Source organism: Melopsittacus undulatus, chromosome 4, assembly GCF_012275295.1.
Source record: "Melopsittacus undulatus isolate bMelUnd1 chromosome 4, bMelUnd1.mat.Z, whole genome shotgun sequence".
NCBI lineage: Eukaryota > Metazoa > Chordata > Aves > Psittaciformes > Psittaculidae > Melopsittacus > Melopsittacus undulatus.
The window spans coordinates 94,620,823-94,640,542 of record NC_047530.1 but is presented as its reverse complement, the minus strand read 5'-3'; the positions used below and the strand labels follow the sequence as shown (position 1 = coordinate 94,640,542).

At 35.6% G+C, this 19,720-nt stretch overlaps 1 protein-coding gene across 1 annotated transcript in view; it reads left to right on the top strand.

Moving 5' to 3' along the window:
- Nucleotides 1-19,720, top strand: part of PLCE1 (phospholipase C epsilon 1) — a 121,818-nt gene that overhangs the window by 57,030 nt on the left and 45,068 nt on the right. Inside the window, exon 3 of the mRNA XM_005144091.3 lies at nt 7,603-7,919. Within this exon, the coding sequence (XP_005144148.2) occupies nt 7,603-7,919 (317 nt within the window). The remainder of the gene's footprint in view (nt 1-7,602; nt 7,920-19,720) is intronic.

Sequence of the window (19,720 nt, the reverse complement as noted above, 5' to 3'; positions counted from 1 at the left end):
GTGCAAGTGCTAAATGGTTGTGATTTAGGAGTATTATCTTTGCCCTTCATACTGTTGTGAAACCCATCATTTTATTTCCAGTTCATTATTCTTTTCCATTTTTGGCAGATCTTTTTTAGACATCTGTGTCCTTGGTTCATTCATGTATTCTTGTATGTGTGAGTCTTCATATTTTCCTCTACATAATGAATTTTGAACTTGGAGGTAGAATTACTGCACAAAGAAATAACTATTTCCTTATAGCAATATAGAATTCACTGTTGTTACTAACTCTTTGTTTTTATTAACTCCATGCTAAGTAGCTTTATAAATTCTGGTACATTCTATAAAAGCACTTTGAAAGGCCATAATGCTCTTGCTAAGTTCTTCCTATATTCCTGCTACTTCAGTACTTTCTATTTTTCTCTGGGATTTCATTTGATGCTATAATTGCAAAAGATAAAAGGAGCCCACAGTTCAGTCGGGTTTTCGAAATGGAAGCTTTTGCCATTTCCTAAGGCAAGAAGTGATTTTAGGAGTAAGTGGTTGTTGTTAGAAGCACTCCGTATCCTTCTGTTTGCTGAATTCCACTATGTCAGTCAGCTCATGAATCAGGATTTTGTTGTGTATAATTGTAATTTAATTCAGTTATACCTCAACAAAATTGCTGCCTTTTTTAAAAATCTTCTCCAGAGATTCATAACTCAACGATAAAATCTCAGCCTTAGTAGAAATATCTGTGTGTTATAGTTTCATAGTAATCTATTTCCAGCAAAATTCTATTCTACAGGTAATTTCTACCTTTTAGTTTTTTCCTTTGTGCTGTAGAAACTATCGTTTCATGTGGCCTATTGTGATGATTTGCTGCTGCTTCACCAGAGGAGATTACCTTCTCCAATGTCTTGCTGTTACCATGATCAAATTAAACTCAAAGCAGGTATTCTCAAACTAGCTATGGAGTTCGCTGTTTCTGTTCCAAACATGAAAAAGGTCTTGTGCCCCGAGTGTGGCTGTAACATTACGTAGTCTAATAAAGGATTATTTTACAGACCCCAGGCTAAATTAATCTTCTTTCCTTCAAGTCATCATCTGGGAATCTTCCTTTGCTCAGAGTATTATCTTCTGCTTACTGATGCTCAGGTCATACTGAACCCTGTAGCTACAGAGCTCCCCTGTTAATAATAGCTCATATTGCTGCATTTAAAGATATGGAGGGAGAGCAGGTGTATCTTCTGGTTCTTTGATTACCCAACTCATAAGCAAATTTGAAGAAGAAATGAGATCTGTTAATTTGAGTGGCTTCCACAGTGAAATTAAACTTGATCCTGTTCTGTGGCAAGCTTCCCACTCTTTGGTACTGGAGTGAGTTGTTTGCAGTCAAAATTGATAACAGTGAATTTGTGTTCATTAAGAGAGAGAAATGATTTTAATTATGCAGAAGAAGAACAGGAAATTAATGAAAGCTTGTTGGTTAGGTTATCATGGTACTAGCATATGTCACATCCAAGGGACAGCAAAACAATGCTATCCCAGATATACTGGTTTGTATCTGAAGCTGGTGTTTAATTAAACTGTCATATATTACACATATGTCTTCTGTTTGGAAGAGTTTTTATTGTATTTTCTTGGATAGAGCTCTTCTGCATTATAAATATTGACATTTGTTCACCTGTGTCTCTTTTTTGATTTTTTATTTTTTACATTGTTTTCCTTTATTTTCTCACCATAATCCATATGTTCTCTTTAAAGCACACGAGCAGTCTGTAGCATGTCTTGTTAAAAAGGCTTCTATTATAATCCATTAATTACCTTTTAAAACCATCTGAAAAAATCCTCTTTTTGTGTAATTTCAGCCACAGTAGTATAATTTGATGGAATCAAAGTCTGTTAGCAAAATGGCAGCTGAGTTATAGATGTTATAATAGCTTGAATAATTATTTTTATTCTTACCCCTATTGAAATCTGTTTTCTGCTTTAGAAACAAAGTTTGTTGTAATCACAGGATCTTCCTCCAGTAGTCTTTCAGAGAGTAAGCACTTTTTTAGGTATTATTTTCGCTTTAATGCTTTCAAACTGCTGGTTTTTTAATGTATAGAAAAAAATATTTTTTTTTACCCTTGAAGTGTAGAAAGAAAAGCAAACAAGAAATAAAACCAAGACACAAATGCAAAATAATACAAATACACACAAAAAAATACAGTTATCTAGTTTCTCAATTCACTGAATTTTGCTTAAAGTCTTTTTGGCAGGTTTACTCTTTAGAGATTGTGCTCATTTAAAAAAATACATTGGCTTTTCCCTGGCACATTCCTACAAGTATCAAATGTAAGAGCTGTTGTCTTTGAGTTGGGATGAAAGTAATTCTGCACCACTGTCCTTACTTGGTCACAATTCACATGGAAAGTGATGTGATTTTATCAAAGTACAGATTGCATGGTTGGCAATTGTAATTTTACACAGGATTAGCACTTTTGACATTGGTGTGACTACAGTCAGGGCTCTATTTATTTTCCTTCTGTCTTTTTATGAATTCCACTTTTACTTTGCTCAAACCCAATCCTGAATTTCTGCTTAGAGAAAACTGATGACAGCAGCCCAACGTTTATATCAAATTGTGTATTAATAAATTATTTGTGCATGACGAAATAAAATTTAATGAAGAAGCTCCTTTTAATTTTAGCTTTACAAGAAATACGTTAAATGTACAGATAATTTTGCTTTTATTGTTAGGACTGGTCACATGTCATAACTACTGCATTTAGTAGAACATTTAAATGTGAAAAAATCCATTTCTAATTACAGCTAAATAACACTAGAGTTCTAGCAGTATTTTTCATGGGTTTATTTATAAAAGTTTCTTTGTATTTTTCTTTAAAGTTAACTCCTTGGTTTGCATATTAAAAAAATACTGAATTAAGCCCTCGCTAATAGAGATAACACAAACATAATATGGCTTCATAGAGAAAAACACTAGGAAATAAATAAGTTTTTCAAGAGTGTCTTGAAACCTTTTTGCATATATACACAAAAATGCACAAACTGTTTTTACATACTCACACACTTGAAATTTACTTTTTCAGTATAGCTTTTATAGAGCCTGTACATATACAACACATATGCCAATTCTAAGTTTTATAGTAATAAAGGCTGAGTTAATTTGAACTTAATCTGTTGATAGAAGAGCTCCTTACTGAACATTTTACAAAGTTTTAACAAAAAATAAAATTGAGGAATTCTTGAGACTTTTTTGTAGAGTTTATGGCAAGCCTAGGCTGAGTAACATCCTGAAGCAGGCATTTTGTACTTTTCTCTCATTCTTAAATAGATAACTTTTGTTAGAGAAGATGAACCTTTTTATTCTCATGTGTATCAGCAATGAATAAGTCAACCCATGAGTCCTTTTTTTAAAGCAAGGCTGAGGTTATCTTGTTTTGATTAATAATATTTTAAAAGAGCAAACACTGCTTTTATCTGCTTCAGCAGTTTATCAAAACAATAAAACAAAGCTATCAATTCCAGCTTTAGACAACTTGCAAATGAATAGTCATGGTCCTCATTTTCTGCTCCTAGTTTTAGCATTAACTCGGTGTGGTAGAGCACAGAGAATAATACCATTTACTGCAGCAGCAGCTAATTTTAGTGAGGACTGCATCCTCCCTTAACTCTAACAAAATCTACTGTGATTTTGGCCTGAAAGCTATTCCATTCTGCAAGTTAATCTAAGGACTTGATCTTTCTTGGAAGCACAGAAAGATAGGATCTATTTCCTGAAGAACATAAAATGACATCACAAAACTAGAGGACTTGTGGATGAGACTGGTTAGGGAGTTTTCTAGAGGAGAGAAGTGCAGATCAGTTTCTGGCATGATAAATTATAAAAGTCTTAGACACAAAAAAGATGAAAAAATGGTCCAGAAAAAAAAGACTAGTTTTATATAGGCAAATAAATAGAGAGAAAGGAAAAGGAGTTGACTTATGCAGAGTGTAAATCATGGAGGGTGGAGAAGCTGAGAATTAGGATCCTTGATGTAATTGCTAAAGCACAGGAGACTGGAATGAGGAAAGAAAAAAATTAGAATCTGGAGAGGTGAAATTCATCAACAATCAAGGCATGAATTATGCATGGAAGAAATATTTATAGGTGTAGAAATAGTCAAGCGAGATAAGTTATATTTCCACTTGTTTAGCATTTATATTCATACTTTAGCCATGAAAAGGTTGTGAGCTTTTATAATTCTGTTTGACCTGTGCACCTCCCCTTGGATATCAGCTGCACTCTTGCTGCAGCAGCCTGCTCCAGGGACATTTACATTAAAGATGTTTAACTTACTGAGTTCTTTCAGTTTAATGGAGAACTGAGAAATGCTAGTTTGTAATTAAGCTTTTTGAATCAGGTGGAGTTTTTATTTCTTATCCTTTTCCAAATTGGATGAAGCCTTGGGTGATACGGTTTAGTGTGAGGTGTCCCTGCCCATGGCAGGGGGGTTGGAACTAGATGATCTTAAGGTCCTTTCCAACCCTAACTATTCTTTGATTCTAAATCCAGCAGTTCCAGTGGCTGGTCTTGTTTAGCCTGTAGCTTGTATCACCCTGGCTTAGCTTCCATGAAAAAGCTTTCTGACAGCTTCATTTTTCTGTTAGAAAGAAGCTGGCTTGTGAAACCTTTGTTATGGATGATGATGGTTTCATTAAGTATAGATTCATTAATGGCTTTCAAAATCCCTGCTTTAGCAGGGATTCAAATGAGAGATTCCTGGTAGTTTTCAGCAGTCTGGAGCACTGTGGAGCCACTTTTATACCTCTGGTCATTTCAGTGTGTTGAGCCTTGTTGTTAGATGTGAGAGGTTGGAGCCTGAAGGGTGATTACACTTAGGCAAGGCAGCATGCAATAGGATCTAGTCTGTTGCCCATTCAGTGTCCACCTTTGGCAGGTTTTGACGTCTGAGCAAAGCTGGAGTTCTGACACAATGTGGAATATAGTTCTGTCAAAAATGCTAGTGTGGGCTGTTTTGGTAGCTGATATTGTAATGGAGAAGGTGAATTACTGAAAGTGCACCCCTAAATCTCATCAGCAAGACTTATGTCGGGGAACACCTCATCTTCATGTTCTCTCTTCCATCAGCAACTGTGTGACTGAGCACTCTTTGCAGAGTTACACCTTGCTTTCATATTTCACTGATACAAGGTGTTTACAACTGTAATTACCAAAAAACCTTGGATTTGCAGAGCAGTAGTATTTCTGCAACATTGTTCATATGTTCAAATGTTCATACGGCTTGCTGCCTTGTCTCCCATGTTACGTGATCTCTGCAGCAGAGCTGTGATGTGAGCTGTCTGGTTCAACTGTCCTTTCCTGACATCAGTGTCCTCTCCAGAGTTCAGATGCTGTTGACAGCTACAGCTTGTTAGCAACTGGGATGTGTTAGTTGCCTTCTGGGAGCACATCTTTCTGGTGCAGTGTCATGTGAAAAACATCCACTTTGTTGTGCTGGAAGGCTGTAAACTGAAGCACAGTAAGTCAGGATGCCTGGGAGGTACACTTCAAGAGTGCATTTGAGATCCAGACTAAATTGACAACATACGCATGACCTGTGCACCCTCATTTACAGCAGTGAGGCACAGGAGAGGCTGGTACAGGCTGTACTTTTCTGCCTTCTGGCTGGCAGGGTGCCTTGTATTTAACAGGAAAGGTCTTGAGTGAGAAGAGCTGTCATGCATGGGGGTCAGTGAGGCACTGTGACTTCTGGGGAGCAGATGGGTGGTAGCGGATATTTGTGTCATGCCTTTCATATCCTCCTTCTGAGAGAATGCTGGTGATGACAGTGATGGTTTGGTCTGTATATGCAAAGCACTATGCAAATATATGCACCCTGCAATATAAAAGTATCATTATATTTTGCATTGTTTCTATTTAGCATCAGCTTATGTTCTGATGCTACATCAGAAACAGTCCAAATGAGCTTTTCCTAATGAACTCTTTCAGAATTGTTCTGCACAGATTTAAGTAGAAAACAGAATTGGAGTTTCATAAAGAATCAAAGCAAACAAGACTGAAAGGAAGGCCAGAAGCTGACTGTGCTTCACCTGCTGCCCAAACCAGGATCACCAGCATGTCAACATGGTGTTCTTAATTGTCTTTCCCCCCCACAATCTTTCTTGATCTTGACAGAGTTTTCTTCATATCTGCAGATACTGTACAGCACTATGTCAGTATCTTTGAAGCGGAGTTCCTCACTGTGTAACCAGGATACTTCTTGTTGCAAATTAAGTCCATCACTTTTTCCCTCACTAGTCTAGGTACAGGCATAAGTACTCTGGCTCTTTCAGAAGCTTTTTATATGTTTGAAAATTTCTCAACAGGTTCTGTTAGCCCTAAAGCTTTATTTGGAGCTGCTATAATTTCTCTTTTTACTTTTAGCAGAATATATTAAGACAGTTTTCTGGTTTTTTAACTTCCCACTGATTGATAATGGTTTGCATAAAATGAATAACAAGGGATACCTCATGTACTGTATTTTATGTTTATTATAAAATAATTAATTTTAATAAGTCATTATGAATTTTTTTTGTTGTTTGGTAGTTTGTTTTTTTTTTTTTACAGCAATAAGGATATTTGCTCCCTTTGTAAAAGGAGAGTTTATTGATAGAAAAAAAGAAGGAAGTGAAAGATAGATCCAGAGTGTACCTCCATTATGTGCAAAAAATCTCTGACAATATATTGTGAACCAGTACAAAAAATAAGCTCCTTTTCCTGAGAAGGAAGAAGAGTACAGCACATACTACTATGGCTGTTTGTACATTTAAGTAATTCTAGAAAAATTTTTGTTCAGAGAATTCAATCTAAACTCATCTAGTCAGAAGACTCATACTGTTTTGGAATCACGGTGTTGATGTTTCAGGCTTCCCACACGGTCTTACAAAGCTTGGCTTCTTCCTTCTTAGGAAAAGTTTTATTTTTCAAGGGACATCACTGCTAGGATATTATAAAACTACCGTTAATGTTTTGTAATAATGGATAAAACATGCATACTCCCAAATACATGCATTTTCCCAGGGGAATGAAAATTGCTTTGTAACTGCAGACATTTAGTTTCACAATGTAGTGAGTGCAGATGAATTGTATATTATAGCAAGAGGAATATGAAAAAAAATGCTGACTGACATGAGGTTTATGTGAGCATTGTACATTATTTGTCATGGCAGTACAGTCCCCAGGCCCCAAGCAAGGCCCCAAAACCATTTGTACTGTGGACTTGAATATGGAGGCAAACCCAAGCTGCACCCTGCCTAGATGATCCTTTTATTTGAAGCTTTGACAAGACTGACATTGACTGAAGCAAACATTTGGAAAAGTCAGGAAGCAAGCATGTTTTGGCAAGTAGTTTAATCTCAGAAGCCCCAGTTACCAGCTGTCTTAGCTAATATCTGATACAGAGATGTGCAGAAAGACCCTGACTGAAAGAACATTTTAGGTTGTTTAAATGTAAAGCAGTTAGGTTATAGTGTACTGCTGAGTAAATGAACAGTTTAACAGAACAAAAGAATAAGTTGTCTTGCTTCTGCACTGCCCAGTCCAAGAGTTAAGGCCAAAACCTAGTAAATTTTTTGTTTGTTTTGTTTTAGAACGTCAAGCGTGTGCATCTATGGCTAGCTCCAGTGCCCTTCCCTGTAATGTGGCTGGTATCAGCAAAGAGCTGATTGAACTGCAGCACCTCATCCAGTTCCCAGAGGAGGTTGCCAGCATGTTGACTGAGCAGGAGCAGGAGCTCTACCGTAAAGTCTTACCCATTGACTACCTCTGCTTTTTAACCAGGGATTTGGGTAACGCTGAGTGTCAAAGCAAGCTGCCGTCTATTAAAGCTTCCATATCTGCTTCTATTCTTTCTTCTCCCAATGGTGAACATAATGCTGTAGAAGATCTGGTGACAAGGTTTAATGAGGTAAGACAGAACTTTGAAATTACTTCTCATAAATGTTGTTGTGTGATTTGTGGGTTAGTTATTTCCTTTGTCTCTCAGAGCTGAATTTAGCTGTCATGACAGATTTTTTAAAACATAAGATGACGAGGGGATTTTAGCTAAATAGCTTCCACTGAATTTGATAGGAGTTATGTGACCTAATGCTCAGTGAGTTTGGAAAACTGCAACTGAAGTTTTTCTTGCACGTTGTAAAGTAAACAGGGGGAAAAAAATGACAGACTTGTAGTTCTTTGTATTTATGCTGACAGTATGGGGTATACTTTCAGTCAGTTTATTATTTTGTTCAGGAGCTGGAGTTTGATTTATTTGTTTTGGATTTTTGTAGACTAAGCATGATCTTAGGAGTCAGCACAGAAGTATTATAAACTAGAAGTTTCTGTATAACTAATCTTATTTATTTATTTACTTAATCACCCAGTGTGTCTTGAGTGTTGTTGCACAAAGAAGTTTCACTTGGCATCGCACATTTTCATTTTACTTTATTTTTAGGAAGATGATCTTCTGATGAGTTTCATAGAAAATTGATCAAGCCTTGAGAAAACTGTAAAAAAAATACACCCCAAAACCCCAACCCAAAACAAAACAGAAGCACCCTTAAATAAAAGCTTAGGTTTTAGCTGGAACAATTTCTTTCTTTTTTTGTGTGAATCATAAGTAATGTTAGGACTTCCTAGATTCATAGAAGTGGAATAAAATTAAGGTAGTCTTGACTTAGGCTCTTTTAGTTTGTTATCCACTGCATTCTTATGCTTTAGTAAGAGATGAAATCTGTACAAGTATCAAAATGACAGCACACAATTAAGTATATATAGCAGAATATGTATTAAACTTCAGTGAACTTCCTGCTTCCTGGGCAGATAAGAATAGGTGACTGAGCATTTAGCATGTTTTGAAGGATTCCTGTTTCTTGCATGTTATTTAGATTTAGGAACTAAAATAGTGTAAATATGTGGGCTTCTCTCACGTAATTCTATTAAGGGAACATAAATAAAAGTTGCAACTAAAAGTTGGTTTTTAGACAGAGCCTAAATATTATTTAAATCAGTTTTAGTTACTGTATTTAGGAAAATACTGTGCATGGTACATAGTTGGAGAGGAATCTATCTGCTGACCCAGCCAGGGTCCCCCTTCCTGTGGTGTTTCTCTTACAGTGATCACCATAGAGGGGGCAGTGGGAATAAAGCTGAAGAGGTCAAGCTTAAGTGTGACTTGGTGAGGTACGATGTCAAAGCAGTGTGTCAGGACATTCTGCAGTTAGCTGTACAAATCAGGTGTTCTGATACTGAACAGTCACAGGATTGAAAAGCAAGTAGGTGGCGAAGAAGTCTCAACAGGAACAACTGAGGTTGCTCTGTATCAATGGGAATTTTAGCATTAAAGGTGCCTCTTTGTGAAATAGTCAACATTAATGTTAGCGGTTTGTAACATGGCAATTATTGTAGTCTGACATTACTTGTTTGGTAATGCTACATAGTAATTTTTCATTTAATTTGAATTAATTCCTGTCTATCTGGTGCATAGATTATATACTGCTTAGTGCAGAGGATTACTGTAAATATAATCTGGAATAACTTTTCTTAAACATAGATGTTATATGTTTAAATGGAGTTATTGTACAATATTTACTGCTTGTAATAAATCACTGTTTTCTATCTGCTTTATCTTCTGGTGGAGTGTATCAGTTATCATAGCCAATCACAAGCATGAGCTTTCAAAATGTCTTTGTTTATAAATGGCAAGAAAATTCTTGTGCAAAGAGTCATGCTTTTGTTGGCAAAAGTCAGTGAACGCTTGCTAATATTTTTTGGCGTTGCCTATAGAAATACTGAAGTGTATTTATAACGTGGGAGCCAGAATGACTTTTAGGGTGACAGGCTTCTGATACATAATGGGAAAAAAATAATTCCATGCCATTGTTCTACTAAATGAGGAATTGTAGTCTATAGAGGATTTTTTAATACAGCAGTATGGTTTTTAGTAATTTCTCTGACACCACATATTAATAACATTTGTTTAAAATGACTGTCAATAATTGCTGGTTTGTTACACAAAGGAAGTTTTTTATTTAATAGAAGAAATACTGTCATTTTCATGGAAGCTTATATTGAATGAGGGCTGCAGGAGTGTTATAAATGAATAATGAAGATTAAAATAGTTTCAAATTATTAAGTCCAGAGGAGGGCCACAAGGATGATGAAGGGGCTGGAGCACTTCCTGTATGAAAACAGGCTAAGAATGTTGGAGCTGTTCAGCCTGGAGAAGAGAAGGCTGCGTGGAGACCTCATAGCAGCCTTCCAGTATCTGAAGGGGACCTATAAGGATGCTGGTGAGGGACTATTCATTAGGGACTGTAGTGATAGGACAAGGGGTAATGGGTTAAAACTTAAACAGGGGAAGTTCAGGTTAGATATAATGAAGAAGTTCTTTACTGTAAGGGTGGTGAGGCACTGGAATGGGTTGCCCAAAAAGGTGGTATTGCTTTATCCATGTCAGTGCTCAAGCCCATGTCTTGGGTGACATGGTTTAGTGCGAGGTGTCCCTGCCCATGGTAGGGGGGTTGGAACTAGATGATCTTGAGGTCCTTTCCAACCCTAACTATTCTATGATTCTATGATTCTATTAAAATGTCTTTTTTAAAGTGACTTTAACTGAAAAGTAGGGGGAAAAAATGGTCTTATTGAGGTAAATTTTACCAGAATTATTTACTGTTTAAATTCACTAACTCGCAGAAAACCCAGTTCATGCCTGAAGTTGCAAACTCCCATTGATTGCAAGGTGTAAGATCGAGCAGTAGATATTGGGAAACACACCATATGATTCCTTATGTTATAAATGTATTTTTAAATAAACAGTTTTTAAAACTGTTTTCTAGATGTGAATGATTTAAATAGTTACTGATGAGATACTTAGAACATGAGTATCTTATAGTCATTCGTTTAAGACTTTGTATTTACTGTTGGTTAGTGTTGCTTACTATGAATTACAGTATTTAGACCTCAGTGGAGTCTTAAGAGGTATCGGAAGGACTTACACAGAAGAATGTATACTTACATTGAGTGGTCAGCTGTAAGTGTTTGACATGGAAATAGTCTATGAAGAATTTCAGAACTGAATCAGAGAACAGTTGGCCTGTGCAGTAGGTGAAATTGCTGTTTGAAGACAATTAATATGGCTGAATGTGTTCACCTGCATCTACAGCTCTTCTAGGCAGTGCACGAACTACCTTAGACATCTAAATTGGTTGAAATTCAAATTTATCAGAAAGTTTCTTTTACATTACTATGATAAAATGCAGCTTTTTTCAGTTCCTTAATCCTGAAGTTTAGATCAGATTGAACAAATATACAAAGTGAAAACAGAAGTTGCATTACTAAAAGGAAAACATTTAACTGCTATGATTTTAGACCCCTGATATATTCCTACACTTTCTTTGATCCAGTTGTCATCCTAATTTTCTAGGATGGCAGTTTGTAATCTCAGCTGTCATAAAGGTTGAGTTTTGCTCCCTGCCTCTGTACTGTATAGAAAACAAAAAATATTGGTAACATTTCAGAAGACGTTTAAAGGAGAAATTGAAAAAGTGGACAGTAATTTTGTTTTTTACTTAATGCATTGTAGGAAAATTGGGTAGTAGAATGAATAGATCCTATTGTGGAATTATATTTCTGTCACTTTAACCTATTTGACCTGAAATTTTGTATATTATACATCTTGTTGCTATGGGTTGTTTTTTTCCTTGCCTGTTAGTATCTTTAATTCTGTTATTTCTTTATAAATGTTTTGAAGAAAACATTGTTTCAGATAGTCTGACTGCAATTGGTTCAAATTTTCAACAGCAGGTGAATAAATAAGATTTTTATGCAATAAGTTTAGTAGAATGTTCTAAGTTTGTTCCATTTCTGGTTTTATTGCCAGAAGATAATAAGGAAAGCCATCTTTAAAACAATGGACTGTTGCGTTTTCAGAAAGTGTATAGCTCCAAACATGGAAGTGTTGCAGTATAGGAATTACCATCTCTTTAAAGCTTTTTCAGGAAAAGAAGAATCTTTCTGTATGTTTTAAAGATGCATAGTATCCCTATATAAGTAAGGATAACATACTGCTAAGTCAGATGCATTTGAGAAAAAACTGTGGCTCACATGTGCCTGTTTGTGGCATGTAACTTTGTTTCAGAAATTAATTCAGATTTACAGGGGTGGAAGAAGCAAACCCACCTGTAGATATTTCAAATATCCTTAAATGTTTCAGCTTTTTAGCTATTTTTTAATGTGCTAGGAGAACGTAAAGCTATACTGTAGCCTGTGGCACTTGTACACAGATAATTAGAAGGTATTTTATATTCACGTTTTATTTATTATGAACATTTTGGGCTACACACATTCAGTATAATAAACTATAGATAAGGCCCATAGTCTATAAAGTTTGATTAAAACAGTAGTTATATGATAGCGGAGACTTGGGCACAACATGTACTCAACAGTGAGACACAGCTGGTATTTCATTTGATTCTAATAATATCAAATTGATCATAGAGTCATGTCAGAGCAAGGCAGTGAAGTAAGCTAAAGACAGATATTCTTTCCTGTTACTAAATGTAATTAAAAGCTGACTCTAAATTACTGTCTAGTGAGGGAGGAGAGTGAGATATAGAAACATCCATCTTCGCAAAACTATTGGCTTTTGAATTCTCTAAGACTGTGCACATAATAACAGTACTAATAAGTTTTTCTGCCCTGATAGAGCACTCACTACCAGAACTTCAGTTTTATGGATGTATAAAAACTGTGGGAGGAATCTATTAAGGAGATTCTGCAGAGTTAGCAAAGCCCTGGTGGCTGGGAAGAGATTAGGAAAATGGTACCAAAGTAAGTTTTAGGACCCTGATAACTGTAAAAACATACTTTTTTTCCATTTCTTCTTGTTGCCTCCTGTGCTTTTCTCTTCTTCATTTAGTTCTTCTCTCTGGTTCTATTATGATATAATTAATTTGCACTGCTTCTTTACTTTGAGTGCTGTGTACTCAGTATCATACCTTTATGTTATGCCACAGTCTTCCTGGGCACTTTTTTTCATGTATCTTTACTCTCCCAGACTCTTACGAAAGCATTTTTTTTACTTCCAGCCAAGCTTCTGCTTTTTGCCAGCAAAGCAACCACAGAAACACAAGTTCAGTATACAAGTTGTAAACATTTATATTTATGTAAACATTTTAAATCATTTATTTCTGGCCACAGCTTCAAGAAAAAGAAAAGCAATAAAACCTTAAAACAAAATGAAGCATTTAATTTTCCATGCTGTGTATACAAAGCAAGTGTGATTGAAATTGCACCAGACTGAAAGATCATTCAAAGAGCTGTCTGAAGTTACTCCCACTATAGAACTGAAAATGCAAGATACGAAGTTCAATATTGCCAAAAAATAAGCTAAGATGGTAAAAAAATGTTTGAACTGCTCCATTATAGCAGTGCTACTGAGGTGTTTTAATTATTCACCAAGTCATTCTCATATCAGTAACATTAATTAAAAATACTGCCATTTGGTACACTAATTGATGATGGGTTTATTTTTAATGGTTTAAATTTGTAAGTTTCTTCATTGTTCATTCAAAACACAAATTTAAACCCTCACTAGCAAAACAGAGACATATCATTTTACTGAAATAATGGAATGTAAATAAATATTGCGTTCTGTCTCTTAGTTCAGCATTTTTTTGCAATGCCTAAATGGGTTTGCATAATACTTTTTAGAAGATTGTGTTTGTTCAAATATCAAACTGTTTCCAGTCCTTGTTTGGAATAGTGTTTAATCAGATTTAAAATGGTAAATGATCTTTGTAGGGTTATATAATTTCACTCAAGTGTGTAAAGTGATCCATCTGTTCATAAAATATGCAATTTTAAACATTCAGATTTAAAAAAATGCATTTGAAAAATATTTTGCCCAAAAATGTTAATAATGAAATTTTAGTGAAATCCACATAAAGTAAACCAATTCTATGTTACATACTGTTCTCCTTATATCCATCATTAAGAACTAAGGAGTTTATGCACAGTTCGCAATGTAAAGGAGCTCACTGTAGCCAACTATTATGATAATGCTGCACACAGCTAGTGTTTTTGAAAGCCTCAAATATTAAGCTGCTCCTTACAGGTTTAGAATAATAATAACCCTTAAGAACACTTTTACTTTGTGGAAAGACTTTATAATGTTGTGAAAGGTGAATTTAACTTTTGTTCTAAAGATGGAGAAGTCAAAATACACTGATATACTAAGAATTCTGCTTTTAAACAGGTTAATTTTTGTTTTTCCTTCTTGCCATAAATACTGCATGATAGATATCTGCTGAGGGTTATTTTTTTACATGGATTTTCCAAATTCTTCAGATTTTACTTAAAATTTGATTTTATCAAGCAAGGGTATGTACTGTAATCTTAGTCTGTGGTAAACCAAAAGATTTTATACTAATGATGGTAAGTGTTAACCTGCTGGTAGACAGCTATGTTTGCTCATTTTACCTCTGAAAGCTGCATCTCACAAGTATTATGAAGTTCCTAAGAAATGTAATACAAAAATAGAAGACATCATTTCTTCTGTGTAGCATCACCCACTGAAGTATGTAGCTTGGGAATTACTGTGAAAGCTTTGTAAACTTAAAAGCTGGGGAAATTAGTGTAGAGCAGTACAAATGACAAAACACTGGGATTTGCAGGTGGAGAATCTTCATAGTTTCCTCACTCAATACCAGCACTGCATTTACGGTCCAATGAAAGATAATAAATTAATTTCCATTACAAAAAATAAGCATAGAATACATTCTCTACAAGTTATATATTCTTTTTTAGTATATGAATTTTTATAATCTTAAGCACTAGTAAACTAAAAAGGAGAAAAGGAGTGAAGTAAATCCATGACAAATTTAGGGATACATGTAATACTTTGCTTGCATTAAGCATTGTTCTGTCTTGTATACTATATGGAGCAGGATTCATGTAGAATTAATGGTAAACAGTCCTGTAATTTACACTTGTAAGGACTGTAAGGTTATATGCTACACCTTGAGGGTCAAGTTCCATCACAGGTGTCTGCATTGTGTCCTTCGTATTTTACTAGTAAAAGCAGCTGAGCCTCAGTAACAAGTATCAGTATCCTGCCACTGACAAACTGGGAGATTTTTGCCTGCATGTGGACTTGACTATAAAACAGTGGTAGTTTAGTGATTAGGTAGTCAAAAACAGGGGCTTATTTTATTTTTTGAATGACTGATAGATTTGCCATGTTTAAAAATTTAGCATGGGCTCATTTAATTTTTGTTAGTAAAATTCTGTAATTTTTTAAAAAATATATTCCTACTATTAATTCTGGAAGTAGAGCTGTAGAAACTTTTCTGTCTTAAAATATGAATGAAAAGGGAAAACTGAAAATCATAACAGAAATTTGTGGAGCTTCTGAAAATGTCTGCATAGGTTCAAGGTTTGTGTATCCTAAATAAAGGTCTTGCTACAGTTGTAAAAAATCCCAAGTAAGTTGAAACATTGAGTAAGACTCAGTCATTGACTAAGAAATTTGCGGTATGTTTGAAGATTAACGTCGAGTTTTAATATGCCTTTCCCAAATGCATTAGCAGAATCTAGCTTGAATTTATGTGAAAACTTTGATCAAAGTAAGAAAAGCCTAAAAACACTAAAAAAAAAAAACCCAAACATTTGTTGAAGAGATTTTAGTGCAGTCAAAATAGTAGAGGTGATATGAAAAGATAATTGCAAAACCTCTTAAACTGTACAGATATTGTTGTAGTACTGTGCTAGAAATCATTGCTCAGCTACAGTCTGTATTGCCTGGACATCTGGTGTAGATCAGACTTAGATCTGTGTGCTCATACTCAGATGTGAAGGAGGCTCCTATACCTCTATTAAGTTCCAAATGAGGCTACTTTACAATATATCTGGAATTAATTTGGCACAATGTTGTCAGTGCTGCTCTGTATTAGGGGACCAGAAAATACTTAAATCTGTATCTATTTTATTTGAGTTTCCTTTTTTACTATTTAGTATTAGTATACAGTAATCCTGAAGTAATTTTTTTCTATCTGAATGAAAAGACAGATGTTGTTACTAACTTACTTAAGTAGACCATATTTTAACTTCTGACTTTTCTTGTGTCTTGCAATCATGTGGATTATAGCAATGAAGCCAGGATACATTTTCTCATACTTTTCAGACTCATCAGCAGTGCAGCGGAAATCTAATTATAGGTTTGCTGTGATGATTTCTGTTCTGAAGGGAGTTTAAAATGAGTTAAGTAAACAGAACTGTGTAAGTCAAGTGTGGAAAAAAAGAAGTAAACTAGGAAATAATGATTAATATGTCAATATGTATATTGTGATCTGACAGTAAAGTGATACCTGACACAAAAACTTGTTTCAAAAAGCATTACTGGTCATTCTGAGGAATACCCTCAGTGTATTTTGATCTGTTTGGCAAGACTGCTATTGTGCAGTCTTTTGGCTGTGGTGTGCTCTCTGTGGTGTCCTGGAGCTAGTTAGGGCAGGCAGTGCTTGAAATATGAAGCCCTCATGCTGCTGTAGTGGCAGCCTGATGACTGGGCAGCTGGCTACCTGACAGTTCTTCATCCTTGCATTAGGTGCTCCTCAGGTGTGATGCAGCTGGGGAGACAGCTCTGCAAGCCAACCAAGAATGAACTGTTGGAAGATGAGGTGCTGTTTTGCATCCAGTTGGCTGAAGTGTCCAGAAGTCAGAGGCTTCCAGGATGGAGCTTCCCTTTGCTGTCTCCTGCTTGCTAGAAAACCGCTTTTAGAGGTAGAAATCACACCTGGTTTTAGTGACAGAGGAACTATGCCACTCTAAAATACTGTCTGTGCTACTTGCTTGCCAAAGTGGAAAAAAAAATTATTCTCTGCTTGCCTTTTGTGTGAGGTACATCTACCTCAGATGTAGGCAGACGGAATATTTAATTTGTAGAAACATCTTGAAAAGTTTGTTATTTTTCAATACCCTCTGTGCAGAGGCAGCTTATGCATCCAAGGCAACAAAAATGTAGTATACACATTATGAGGTGTTTTGGGGATCCAGTGGCAGAGGGACAGTCATTTGAGAATGTTGATGATTCCTAGAGAGCCATACCTTGGAGGAAATGCACTGGACTGCTCCCGTTTATCAATAAATCACTGAATTCTGGAGTGGGTTTGCTGCATATTGTTTAACGAGTGTATGTTTTGATTAATATACTTAAGTTTTCTCTAAGCTGTCAAACATGATTTTGCCTGAAGATTGCAGTCCTTTCAACTTAACCTGCATTTCGGTGTTGCTTGTACATTGTTCCTTTTAGCTGTAGATGTAATGAGTAATCATCTCAAATTAATGCCATGCCCAAGCTATTTCATTATGCGTTTATTGAAGAGCTTTAGAATATTTTTTCATCATTATAAAGTTTGTGGATCCATCGGTTTAATCTGCCTGGGCAGAATAAAATATTCAGGGAGTTTGCTTCTGTTTTCTGTTCCTGTAAACCCTATTGGTTCAATGAGATCTCCCCCCTTCAAAACTTCTATAGGAAAGATATCCCATGGCAGTTTAAGTGGGTAACTGATATTTCTGCTTATTAATTCTGTGTTTGTTTCCTGGCCAGGTTCCAGGACCACATTTAGTTTGGGGGAAATGCCCCCTCAGCTCTGTTATTTGGCTGAATTCTCTTAGCTTTCCAGCTGTCTTCACTAAAAAAGCTAGGAGTACAAAAGCCATTGCAGATGTTACGCACAACACTCAGCAGAAACTTCGTGAATGAAAGGAGATGACCTTTGTTCACTGCTCCATACCTCTGCTCCCTCCTTTCTGACAGTACTGTTCCATTTTAATCATTTCTGCTCTAGTCTCAGACTGATAAAACCTTCCAAGAAGCCATTTTTGGGATACCAGGTTTTCCAAGAAGCCCATAATCTCCCTTTCTGGGGGATGTGTTCAGATTAATGTATGATGGGTTCAGATTAATCAAACAGTCTCTGAATAATTAATAGAAAAACTTTATGGAGACCTGGTGCTATTCAGAACCACCAGAGAAGTCATTTATATTCCTGGCTACTGCTAGATATGACAAAAGAACTGTAGATTGAAACAGTCTGTAGCATATGTAGAGGAACAGCTCTGCTTCATTCTTAAATTCATCAGCATGTAAAATGATATGAATGAAATTTTCCATTACCTGCATCTGACTGAAGTATCCCAGCCTGCTCCTCACACTTTTCCTGATCTCCAGGAAAAATTAAAATACTGAAATTTCTAAAGCAGATTAATCAAATTGGTGAATGTTCAGGAGTGGGTTATATCGTTAGATGCTCTCTTCTGTCCTCTGATTCTGCCCAGGCCATTATTTCTGCCTTCGCCCATTCTGTTTTAAAATTTACAAATTCAGAGACTTTCTTTTTCCTTCTTGTTTAGTAAAAGATTTGAAAAATATTTTCTACTCTTCCTGTAAGTCTATTCTTGTCCTGAAAGAGGAACGAGCATAAACTTCAGGGGTGAATACTGCCTTTTGCACCTTTATTTTGCTCTTGCATATACATACATGATCTCAATGCTACAAAGCCTTGTTCATGCTGACCTTTATAATTTTCTGTTTGCTTTTACCAAGCATTTGTAATTCATAATTGTTTATAGCAACCCTAAACTCTCTATTAAATAAAATTTCCACAAGTGGTTGTCCTAGTTTCAAGGTTGCTTCTTAGTTGAGAGTCTGAATTCAATTGCTTTTTTAGACATTCTTTATCAATTTTGATACTGTTTTCTCCTGAGCATTACATCTTTACTACCTTAAACACATATTAATCAAACTGTCATTACTACACTTGGTATTTCATACCGAACAAATACTAATTTTTTTTGTGAGATTGCATGTTTAGCATTTGCATTCCCTAAGAGAGCCATTTCTGGAAAACAGGAATATTATCCAAAAACAATATGTGATTTTATTCCAGCATACACAAATAAATCTATGCCAACTTTGAACTGCAGATTGAACTGCTTTGTTTCACAATTTATGATTTTTAAAATGCATTAATTGTGTTACCTTTTCTGGTTTCGCCCTCACTTGATCTGGGTTTTTTTGTGTTTTTCAATACCCTAATGCTCATCAGGTATGCATTTCTTTATAGATTCAGTTTTTACATTTTAGGAATAACAAATTGAGCACTTCAAGTAAAATTTCAACTAAATTCACATTCTCATTCAGAGCTGACAGAGCCATTAGATATATCTTGTATAGGCCAGCCAGTATTAATAGCTTTTATTTATTTCGTATCATGGTCTCTATAGCAACAGTGTTTGAGAAAGCTTCTTCTGGATGTACAGCGTTGGACTCTGGTACTTGTTCCACCATTGTTGAAAGCTCTGTGCCTGTTATCTATTCCTAATCTTTCTTCTTGTTACATGTTAATTATAAAACATAGAATTATTATTGAATCAGTAGTTAACCTGCTTTCTTTTGGTAATCACTAAACCTGAAGCAGGTTTCTTCCAGATCCGGCTTTCCATACCCAAGTGGTCCAATGAGAGCTGGGACGGATGGAATACTGTTTTTTAACAGGTCCATTGTCCCCTGTTCCTCACATCCTATTAGAGCATCCCCATCACCATGGTATGCATTCCCAAGCATGCCTCACTGTATGAAAAATGGAACAATTTTACAGCCTCATTTCCTCAGGAATTCAGTCTTTAAAATGTGATGTTTTTATACACATATATACTTTGCAT